Consider the following 12,165-nt stretch of genomic DNA (forward strand, 5'->3'; position numbering starts at 1 on the left):
TACTGAATGTAACCCCAAACCATGATTTTTTTTCTTCACCAAACTTGACTAATTTCTGTTAAAAATATTGGGTCTATGTGGATTCCAACAAGTCTTTTGCAGTATTTGTGATGATTGGGATGCAGTTCAACAGATGATTCATCTAAAAAAATCTACCTTCTGCCATTTTTCCAAATGATCAACTAGAAGTCAAGTTATTATTTGTTGCTCTTACAACTGGGATCAACGACAAGACTTTTGTCAGGTTGTGTGTGTGTGTGTGTGTGTGTGTGTGTGTGTGTGTGTGTGTGTGTTTGAATTCTGCATGTGTTCATGATACATCAATTATTATTCATCAACATTAATTTTAAAAGATGTTTTTTTTTTCAACAAAAAGCTTATATTTATAAGCTTATATTTCTTCAAATTTCTCATATTGTAGTTTAATAAAAAATGACATATGGCATTAGAACACCACCATAATAAGTAAATGATCATTTATAACATTTTTGAGTGAGCTACTTAGGTTAAAAAGATAATTCACCCATGAACATTCTGTTACCATTTCTTCAACCTTGTCATCTCAAACCTGTATGACTTTTAGTGAAGTATTTATTTTAGATAAATAAATAAATAAAATAAAAAAACACAAAGAACTTTCTTCAAAATATTTTTTTTTTCAATTTAACAAGGAATGTCATTAGAGTCTCATGCTGGTTTATTTCAGACCCCAGTGGCTTTCATTGTCAAAAACAGCTGAAACAGTGTTCAGAAAATAAGTAAGAAAAAGTCATTCAGGCTTAAAATGACATAAGACAAAAAAAAAGAAGATAAATTTCCATTTTTGGATGAAAATACATTTTCAAGTAAACATTTACAAACAACAAACAATTCTTCACTCCATTATAAAGCCGTTAAATACAGGACAATAGTGAAACAGACTTTGACTAGAACAAGACTGAACACCAAAGAACACGTAACCCTTTATCACAAACTCAGCAAAGCTTTGTGTAACTTAAGCTGTCCTTCCACAGAATGCTTGTGGGGATTTGATCACGATTAACATCATTTAACAACCACAGAAGCGTACGAGGACAAAGCAGCATCCGAAATCCCATTCAAACGCTACTCACACAAGACATCCTCTGGAGCCAAGAGGCAGGCAAATTAATAAAGGGTGATTACCATACACAGAGTAACACCATATTATAATTTAGTTCCTGCTATAAAGAAAAGAACAGAAAAAAAAATCAACCATTAATAAATGCTTTCGTCAGTGAGCTCCAGGATGCCTAGCAGCAATGCATTCTACGGAGTATAAATTGTATCACACGGGTTTAATATTGAATCACAGCTTGTAGACTGAATTCATTAATGTATAAGAACAGTTAGTGCTATATAAGGTGTGAGGGTTGGGTTTGTACATCCATTTTTCATTTTATGATCATTTCAAGATTGTACAACAAGGCAGGATATTAGTTTTTGTGCTGGTATAATGCAACAAAAGGCAAAGTGGTAAGAGATGTAAAGGGAGTGCATAAATACACATTTGAATAATAAAGCTGGTGCTATATATATATATTTTATATATTTTTGTTCTCCATTAATAAATAATTAAAGAGAAAGTTCACCCAATATTGAACATTTAATCACTCTCAAGTGGTTACTAATCTTTTTGAGTTTCTTTATTTTATTTGAACACAAAAGAAGATGTTTTGAAGAATGTTTGTTTTTCACACTATGGAAGTCAATGGCTGCAGGTTTCCAACATTTTTCAGATCATCTTCTTTAGCGTTCAAGAGAAGAAAGAAACTTAAATAGGTTTAGAACAATGAAGAATGAATAAATTATAATTTTTTGTTCATTTTTGGATGAATTATCCCTTTAATACTGTCACATGTAAGTTATAATTAAATAACTAATTTCTAAGTTTTTCTTATAATCACAGTTTTATTCACATAACATGACCATACTCTGGTCCACTTTTTTTTGGTATCATTCAATACTAATTCCTATGCCAAAATCTTTTCAGCTTCAGCATTAGTGGGAGTGTAAAAACCTGTAAGCCCCGCCTCTTCCACAACAGAAGCCCCGCCTGTGACAGAGAGCCCCTCCTCCTCCTCCAGCGCAGTCACTTCTGAAAGCAGAGTGTGGTCTCTTTTGGTAGCAGAAGGCTTTGGATTGGTCCGTTCCAGTTTTCGGTGCTTGCGCATCTCTGGAGGAGGGTCTTTCATGGTGAAGACATCTTTGATTCTCTCCATGCAGACGTTAGCAGCTTCTCGTGTCTCCCTTGAGAGCTGTGACAGACTGAGGAAGCCATGAGGAAGGTCATCCACAACACACAGGGTCACCGGCTGACCGATATTTTGCAGTCGTTTGGCAAACATCACAGAGTCGTCTAGCATGGGGTCCAGATGACAGGCCTAAGAAAGGGTGAGATAGATGGCATATGTGTCTAGGATAAAATAGGAACGAAACATTAGAAATTATTTGTCATACCGAAAATTAAGAACACACACACACATTTTCTTAAAGGGAACCGAAAAAGTTAAATTTACTCACAATTTACTCACCCGCAAATAGTTTAAAACTTTTTAAGTTTTGTATTTGAACACAAAAGAAGATATTTTTAAGAAAATTTGCTCAAAACCTGTAGTTTTCTGTAATTTCCATAGTAGAAAAAACAAACACTAAGGGCTCTATTTTAATGATCTAGGTGCAAAGTCTAAGGGTACAAGTGTCCGAATACACTTTTGCTATTTTAAAACAGAAAAATACACTCTGCACCCGGCGCATGGACTAACAGGGTTGTGCTTATTTTCTAAACGAGTTATGGGTAGGGCCAGACAGAATCTGGAGCCATTTTGCTATTTCTGCAAAAAATGTTGTAAAAAAACTGCGGATTTATGTGAAATGATTATAGAAGTATCGTAACTAAAAACTTTTTATAAGAAATAAAAAATAATACCTTTTTAACTGTTATTTAATGTTTACAATGCAAATCCAATTAGATCCACTTATTTGGTAAACAAAGAAAGTCTTTCATATAATAGATAGACAGAAAATATTACTTTATGAACTTCATTGTAAATAAATAATCTGACCTTTTTCATATTAGTCAATAATATTACTAGAATTATAAAAAAACTGAATAAATATAAATTTACAAACACTTACACAAGTAAATAAATAGATTCAGTGATGGGCTAAAGATCTGCAGAAATCTGCTGATTTCTGCGTGTGCAGATTCCGTGTGGGCCTAGTTATGGGTGTGTTTTGAGTATAATGTGCAATAAACCGATCAAAATCTCCTCTCCCATTCCCTTGAGGCATCAGTTGCATAGCACCATGGCACATTTGCTATTTACATGGCATGACATGACTTTGTAAGTGGAAAAAATGAATGCTACATTAGCGAGAAAACAGACCATCTGCAGCGTGAGGGTAAATAACGAGCCTTCTCTATTTGGCCTCTTTACTTTCTCTTTATTTTACTTTTACCTTTTACTTTACTCTGTTACTTTTAAGGATAAGAAAACTGTGTTGTGCGCACTCCACTGAAGACATTCATTAGCCTACATATTTAATTTTTTTTGTCAAGTGCAAAGATTTGTTTCAAAACTATTTCTAAATTCAGTTCTAATTTCCAGCAAACAAATAAATTAACAATAATAATGAAGTGTGGTGAAAAAGGGGAGTTATATCCAAACACACATCCTATTCTTATGCCCCATATGGTGACGCATGTCTCCAAAACCTGACAGGTGGACAAATCTAAACTTGTTTTTATTAAAACAAACATAAATAAGCATATAATAAATAATACTAATAATAACATTATCCAAATGTAAGTTAGGGGTTGATTACGCTGTGGCGACCCCGGATTAATTTAGCGGACTAAGCCGAAAAGAAAATGACTGAATGAGAAATTGTCATGAATAACCTGAAAAAGCCCCCCGACATGAAGCCACGAAGGCAGTTGTTTTTATATTTATGTAGTAAATAAAAAATGCTGTAACATTTTAATCCTTTAATTCTTTTTTATTTGTAAAGATATTTGTGTATTGCTGTATATCCTGTATGTATTAAGCAATGTGTAAGCATTTTGTCAATGTTTTAAGTCAATGTTTTTTTACAGCTTCCTTCAAATTATATTTTGTTTAACAGAAACTCAAAGGTTTGAAACAAGTAAAGGGTGATTAAATTATTAAAGAATTTTCATTTTTGGGTGAACTGTCCTATTAGGTTGTCTCAAAAACTTTTTTTTCAAGCACCTGTCAATGGTAAAGTAATCATCCAAAATGCAATTTAGGCATTTCATTTGTCACACTTGAATAATTTGTATCTGTAGATTTATTTTACAATACATATTTTCAAAGACATTTCAAAGACTAGATGTATTTTATGAATTATGGATAAAAAAACTCCTCAGTTAAAACTGTTTTGTCTAATATAAAAAAAACAAAGAAGAATTTTGAACCTGATAACATTTAATGTACTAGATATGCATACAAATTAGTACATATTTAATAAAGCAATGCCTCATTTGCATATTTAAACAACATTCTGAAAACCTATAAGACAGAAATTGTCTTCGATTCTTAATGTAATCAATCAACAGTTGAAGTATGGTAATAACTATTAGGTCATTTTTAACACGTTCACCTGTAGCGTCTTGCCTTAAGCATATCAGCTGGTCATCAAATCTCTCATGAAGCCTTTTGATTGTCTTACCACTATGTGTACAGGAGGCAGTCCCTTTAGCATGTTGTCTGGAGCCAGAAGGGGGTACATGTAGGGGTTTCTGACGATGGGTGAACTCTGTACGTTCATCTCTGCTAACTGCTCGGAACGCAAAGGCTCAAAGCCCTCTGGAAACTCGCAGGGTCTCTCAGGGTCCTCCTCACCACCAGGGGGCGGAATGGCCACTGATGAAAAAATTTCTGACATGGAAGGATCCACTTCTTTGCAGAGGTAGAAACTCACATCCTCAGGCTAGGAGAGAGATAAAATATGACCACTGGGTCCATGAACAAAGTCAAACTATACAGTACTCAGCATAATGGAGTACACCCCAATTTGAAAATGAATATTTTTCTCCATTTCTCAGTGAACATAGGCAATGTATTTTGGTGCATTTAAACAAAACTGATTTATTAAACAGATATATTTATAAAAAATAATATTTTAGTCACTCAAACATATTTAGAATACAATTAAACTTAAGCAAAATTAAAAAATTAAAAATAAAAAAAATAATAAAAATACAACATACTAAACTTCAACAAAATTTTTTTGCATTGTTTTGCTTCTCTTGATTTTTCCTGTTTTTAAATTTTCATTTAATGTTGTTCTATAACATATAAATTTGTGTGCACTAGTTTTTGGACTGGTATCGCAAGTTATTTGCTAGATAAGCTGCAGATTTGGCTTCAGTACTGACTAATCTAATGTATATGCACAAAAATAATATTGTACATGCTGAACACTGTATGCTACACTGAAATGCAATATCGGTTCCTTAATAAGTATATGGCTCACCCTGGTCTTACCCTTTTCTATTAACTGTACATTTTATTTAGTGCATCCAATTAGCCTTACTTGTATGTTTTGAATCGGCGTATTGCAACCTTGCAAATAAAAGTATTAATTCTTTTAAACAAAATCTGATCTCAAACTCTACTATGTATACTAGGGCTGCACAATATTAGAAAAAAGTGACATTGCAATATTCTCTTAGTGCTATAGTTATATTGCGATATGAATACAGTTTTACGAATAGCTCCATTTGAAAAAGAACTCATAATTTTAGATTGATTAGGATTTTTTTGGGGGGAAGCGTAGCTGAAAAAGAAATAATAAAAACATGACAAGCATTGGTAATTACAACAGGGCAAATATACAAATTAATTAAAAAAATAAATACAATTAATTGTACAAACATTTAATTTATTGTGCCCAAATGGCTTATATTTGCTTAAAATGCTGACAGAGTCACAGGCCTTAAAACAAATGTGGATAACAAACTTTCACTTTAAGGTTAAAATTATTGACATTACAGATGTGATTTTATGTGTGTATTGTAGATTTACACATTGCGATATCAATGCTGCAACGATATATTGTGCAGCCCTAATGTATAGACAAACACAGATTTTCAAACATTAAAATAATAAAAGTTTTACTGTATTTATCTTAACTGTATTGCAATAGTTTATAGACAAAACCCAGTATAATGTTCTTCAGTGCAAAAATATTTTACATAACAATTAAAATCTTGAAAGGTATGACTATGAAACTAATATTTTACATTTTAATTGTCATTTTAACTTTGCCCAAAAAAATGAAATGTAGAATGATCAATCATTCTTTAGAGAGAGATGAAGTCAGCATTATTAGCCCCGTTTGATATATTTTTTTCTATTTCCCAAATAATGTCTTATTTGTTTTATTTTGGCTAAAATAAAAGCAGTTTTTAATGTTTTAAAAACCATTTTATGTTCAAAATATGTTAAAGCCCCTTTAAGCTATATATATATTTTTTCGATTTACAGAACAAACCATCATTATACAATGACTTGACTAATTACCCTAACCTGCCTAGGTAACCAAATTAAGCTAGTTAAGCCTTTAAAATGCCTTTTAAGCTGAATACTAGTGTCTTGAAAAATATCTAGTAAAATATTATTTACTGCCATCATGTCAAAGATCAAATAAATCAGTTATTAAAACTATTATGATTAGAAATGTGTTGAAAAAATCTTCTCTCTGTTAAACAGAAATTGGGGGAAAAATAAACAGTGAGGCTAATAATTCAGGGGGGCTAATAATTCTGACTTCAACTGTATATAGTGTATTACAATTGTATATTATTACACCCATATTTTTTTACATTTTGTTTTCACAAAAAAATGTTATTTTAAACATGGAAGTATATACAGTTTAGTTGCGCGTAATATTTTTTCCCATGTATATAAATCAGAAAATCATATTCTGTGTGTATACTGTAAATAAATGTGTATATTTAAATATGTATGAATTCAACTGGAGACAGAAATATATAAATATATGTAAATAGTATTAGATGGGGCAGCACATATTTGTAAGGAACATGAGGAAAGCAGATGGCAAAGGAGTTTAAGAGAGGTTAAAATGATTCATTTGAACCAGGCAGCAGAAATTACCGTTTCAAATCCTGGCTGCAATTATTCATCCATTTGACGTCATCTTATCATGGGATGCTCTGCTGGATTTTAACACATACTTGAACTAAATGGCATGCAAAATTCGAGCGCCATCACAGCAGAATCCTTCTCAGTTCCACAACTGCACTTAACTCACCGAGCACTACCCTTTCTTCCTTCGCCAAGTGTGACAGAGAGGGATACATTGAAATAATTGCACAGAATCCAAAAAAAGCAAATGAGTTTCATTTGCACACTCTGTACCCAACCAAAATAACCTGATCAACAATTTGCTGCAAGCTATTAAAACTAGGCAGTGTTAAGAGGCCAGTTAATTCTGTGCATTAGACAGTGTGTGTTTCTGCCACGGCTCTGACTCTGATGCTAATTATGGCATAACAAACTCCTGTTTTTCAGCCACCGATGGCAATTTGATACTCCCTACCAACATCTGTGCTGGACTCCAGCAAACATACCGGATAAACAACATAAACGTACTAACAATGAGGCTGTCTGTTATTTAAATGTTATGTTTAACTATTATTCAAGCAACCGTGTTTAAGTGTTAATGCCTCGGTCATTCTCACTTTAGATTGCAAATTAATCAGCGCAAACATGGCATGTGTTTCACACACTTATAAAGCTTTGAAAAAAAGCTTGATGGATGCTGCATAGCTCAGATTGGCATCCTTGTAGAATGCAAATCAGCCTGATGATTAATATGACTGGCTGTTGCAATCTGTAAAAGAGAGACCTTCGACACTGTGGGAGCTTTAGGGAGATGCTGAAAGCAGGAATTTGATTAAACCTGTTTAAAGTGCAGGATGAGGAGCTGTACCTTGCTCTCAGGTGTCATGGTGATGTCAGGGATGGAGTTGTGGTTGGCAGTGGTGGTGCTAAGGTGGTTGGCATTTTTCTGAACGTTGCTGGCAGTGCTGTTAGTGTGGGTGCCCAGGTCCTGGCACGTCTGGCTCCTCAGAGTCCCCTTCTCCAGGGAGTATTCAGACCCTTCATGGGGCACTGGAGGGTCTACGTGAGGAGAGGTCAGAGACGCTTCTGAAACACTCTTTCTTACTGCGTCTGAAAACCGAGACATTGGAGAGAAAAAAGTCTGGATAAAGTCATTTCAAGGTCACTTTGGTCATGGAAATTATTTATATTAGTGCTGCATGGAAAAAAGTACAAGTGCGATATTTAATATTTGGTGTTAAATACTGTGATATACCAAAGCAATTTTATGGCCAATTGTAACTTTTTGATTTAATGACTAATTCGTAATGATCAGTGTGATCTCTTTTATATAATTAAGTATGATTTGCTCGTCTCCACTGAGGGGTAGGGTAAGGGGTGGGGGTTAGGGGCATTCCTCTTTAAAAAATAAATGCGTCTTCATACAAATTAAATTGTATGAATTTGGATGAATTAATGCAGATTAATACTTCTATGTCAAGCGTACGCGTATGCTTCGGTGTGGAGGCATAGCTTTTGCCGCTGCAGTTGCCGACGCTAGCATGCACTTCTCAAAAAACTTTTACTACACGTCACAACGTTCTGTAGCGCAAGCACTGTGATTGGTTGGCTTAGTATCGCTGACAAGTGTGGGCGGGACCTGAGAGCTGCGCTTCTGCAGCTGGATTTTACTGCAGTGTTGGTTTTGAATTTGATTGTCAGGGTATAAATGGCATTGGCGGGCTGACAAAATTTGGGCGGTTTTAAAAAAGTAAATTTGATATGCAACTTATTTAACAAAACATAACTCAAAATGTGTGCTCCTACTTCATTCAATTAGTAGTGACCAGTGCATAGCGCAAACCGTGTGGGCCCATCCTCAAGAGCAGGTGAACGAAAGTTTTATTAAAATCTAATTTCTTGGACAAATACCTCAAAGTAAAACATACTCTAATAGGTAGTGTAATCTACACAACAATGATGATCCAGTTATATTGTGGTTCTGTGACTGCTGAATTGGTTGCTGTATGGCTAAATTATGACAGTTAAAATAACTAGGTTCATTATAATAAATGAAAATTAAATTAAATATTAATATAATATTTTGGGCGTTTTTTTGTGTGTGTTTAGGCGGGTTTTGGACAGCTTTTGGGTTGGAAAAAGTCAGCTGTATCTGGCAACACTGACTATTGTGCAAACCCGTTGGAGTGAGTATTTACAAGTGTCGAGTCCTGTGAAGGAAGTCCAGATGGAAGCTTTGTTTTATGTTTACCTTATGATTAAAGTTGATGCACCAAATGAGCGAGTTTGAGCTACTTCTAAGGTAGCGTTCAGAAAAAACAAAAGACATGCGAAGAAACTTGACAGAGAGGAACATAAAAACCCACTGGCAGCTAGCGTCCTGGAAGTGTTATTGCACTATATTATAAACAAACAGCATGCAGAAATATAAATGCACAACAACAGGTCATGCCAATTACTCAGCGCAAAAATATAAACCAGGGTTTATCCACTTTTCTGACATTATGTAAAATAAATGTTACATTTCCACATAAAATCTGACTGATTTTACTCCATTATAAACAGTTTGGAATTCAATAATATTAGATTAAATGGGATGATTTTGTCTGGGAGTTTATCTACACCAGTCATGCTCAAAATTGGCCCATGGTTACCTGTCCTGCCATCCTATCTCAGAAGAAAGCAAGAATGATGGAGATGTCTCGATGTTGTATTGTTAAAAGCTAATTGAAATTAAATGTTTCAATTAAATGATGTAAATTAATCCGATTTTTTTTTTTAATGTGCATACTGTCACCCGACAATGGATAATGAATGAGGTTGATGAAGAATGATGTTTAATGTATTCAGCATTGAACTCCACTGTGTTATAAATGTGATTGTTTGTTTTTATTGCAGTTATAATTTTAAAAAGTTAAACTGCATTATTGTATATGGTTTAAAGTAATGTTTTCTATTTATTTTAAAATATTATTTTTTTTAAAAATCAGGAAATTACCCATGGCAACATTAATTGAATATAGTTTGATATATTTACATTTGGCCCACAGCTCTCAATGATATTTGGTTTTGGCACCCCTGATCTACACATAAGGAAATCTGAAAAATGTAAAGATTTAAGTTAAGGATTTAACTATGTACATTTTTACTTAATTGATTTTGGGAATTTCCTAGAGATGAGTTGCGGCTGGAGGGGCATACGCTGCGTAAAAACGTGCTGGATAAGTTGGCAGTTCATTCCGCTGTGGCGACCCTGGATTAATAAAGGGACTAAGACGACAAGAAAATGAATGAATGAATGCTTTTGGGTAGTTATAAATCTAAACATGTATTACCCAAGTTAAACATATCACTAAAGTTAAAACACATCTCCATGTGTTGGTTTGCACCACTGTTGCACAATCTGCTGTTATATATTGCAGACTGTGCACCAGTGGCGCTAACCCATATGGTGAAATGTGTTTTGATTTTGATATATCACAGAGTCTTTTTTGTAGTTGCATATTTGTATTGATGTTGCTCCAATGTTATTGGTTTGTTAATGTCTACATAAAATAATAAGAGGTCCAAATTGTCACGGTGGAAAAACAAAACTAAGGCAATCCTGAATTCCCAAAGCAATCAGGAAGAAAGAAAAAAGCGGGGACGCTTACAGTACAGAAACATCTCTTAATGCAAATATGCAGAAAGGCGAAATGAGAAAGTAACGAAAGATGTAAAAGGAGTACAAATGGGCAGAGGGCAAGAATTTTAAGTATAAGGGGTGGGGGTTTACAAAGACCCTCACACAGACATTGGCGGAGGCTGTTGGCCAGGAAACAGTTGCCAGGGAGAGGTAAGGCATGTGACTGGCTAATGTGAAGAGTGTGTGTGTTTATGTGTGTGGGGCTTTAAACAGATATCCAGGAAAATATTAGGGCCCCTCAAACCCCCATACAAACAGACATAAACAGACACAAAAAAAACAGCAGTCAAAACACAGCTGTGTAGCCCGTAGCCACAATCATTTTAAAAAAATATATTCTCTGCTATCCTGGTATAGTGAATAACGAATCCTTGGCCATCAAGAGGCAATTAGACTGTTTTGTGTTGTGTGTCACACCACTCTAATGATGCCTTTTAGCCACACTGCATTGACATCCCGTACAGCCCTACTCTTTCACTCACTGTGTGAGCTAATGAACTCAAACGATAAGGGATCTGGGGTTGATAGCAGCCCATTTAAATCAACAGACATGCGTTTGCTTTGTTTGAGATGGTTATTATCAGCTTTTCATTCCAGCTGCACGACTACACAATCAAAACCACAATAAAAACTGAACTGAGAAAGAATACTAATACAGAGATAGTCAGAAGTGTGCATTTGAGACATAATAGGATGTATATATTGGTACCATATTACTTATTGGTCTTCCGCAGTATGCATGTGTAAATATATTGAACGTTGTTTCAATGGGACAGTTCATGAGAAAAAAAAAGTAGTTTGTTCATCTTCCATTCCATCACTGTTTCAGTTTGTTTCTTTTGTCAAACACTTATAAAGATTTTGAAGACAGTTGATTCCATATAAATTTTTGTCCTAAGATGTCCACGGGTTATCAATATTCTTTAAAATACTTTTTGCAAATAATCTATTTTCTGCAGATCTCAGACATCATCTCAGATCTTTTGGAGCATCAAAACGTTTTCTTTTAATTCTCTCTGATTATGAGTGTTTTACAGTATTGCAATTCTGTTTGGCATTTAAATCTGTCTGTTAAGCTAAAGACAAGGTTGATGAACAAGATTAAAATCTGCTCAAAGAAAATAGGGCAGACACTTGACAATCTTGATGTGTTCTTTCTTATCAAAAGAACCTCACAAGGCTGGCTAAACAAATTGTTTCCAACCGCAACCCTGTGTTGAATCATGACTTTGTGCAATGATTTGAAAGTCATGACATTAAAACATTCATTTGTGCATCAGGCTGTCCTAAATCAAAATAAGGTCAGTGTGAAATTTAAACATATGTCTTGTCTGTTTGTAAGGAGTG

The 12,165-nt window shown here is 34.4% G+C and overlaps 1 protein-coding gene across 8 annotated transcripts in view; it reads right to left on the bottom strand.

The window, feature by feature from the left end:
- Positions 1-406: 406 nt before the first annotated feature.
- The window catches only part of lipeb (lipase, hormone-sensitive b), a 51,783-nt gene continuing 40,024 nt past the window's right edge, over positions 407-12,165 (bottom strand). For all 8 annotated transcript variants that reach the window (XM_087287083.1, XM_087287082.1, XM_087287086.1 and 5 more), the window contains 3 exons: positions 8,002-8,243; positions 4,714-4,974; positions 407-2,402 (listed from right to left, as the gene is read on the bottom strand). In XM_087287083.1, coding sequence (XP_087143209.1) covers positions 1,992-2,402; positions 4,714-4,974; positions 8,002-8,243 — 914 coding nt within the window. In that variant the 3' untranslated portion in view covers positions 407-1,991. The remainder of the gene's footprint in view (positions 2,403-4,713; positions 4,975-8,001; positions 8,244-12,165) is intronic.

Source organism: Danio rerio, chromosome 16 (assembly GCF_052040795.2).
Source record: "Danio rerio strain M-AB ecotype USA chromosome 16, GRCz13ab, whole genome shotgun sequence".
Taxonomy (NCBI): Eukaryota; Metazoa; Chordata; class Actinopteri; order Cypriniformes; family Danionidae; genus Danio; species Danio rerio.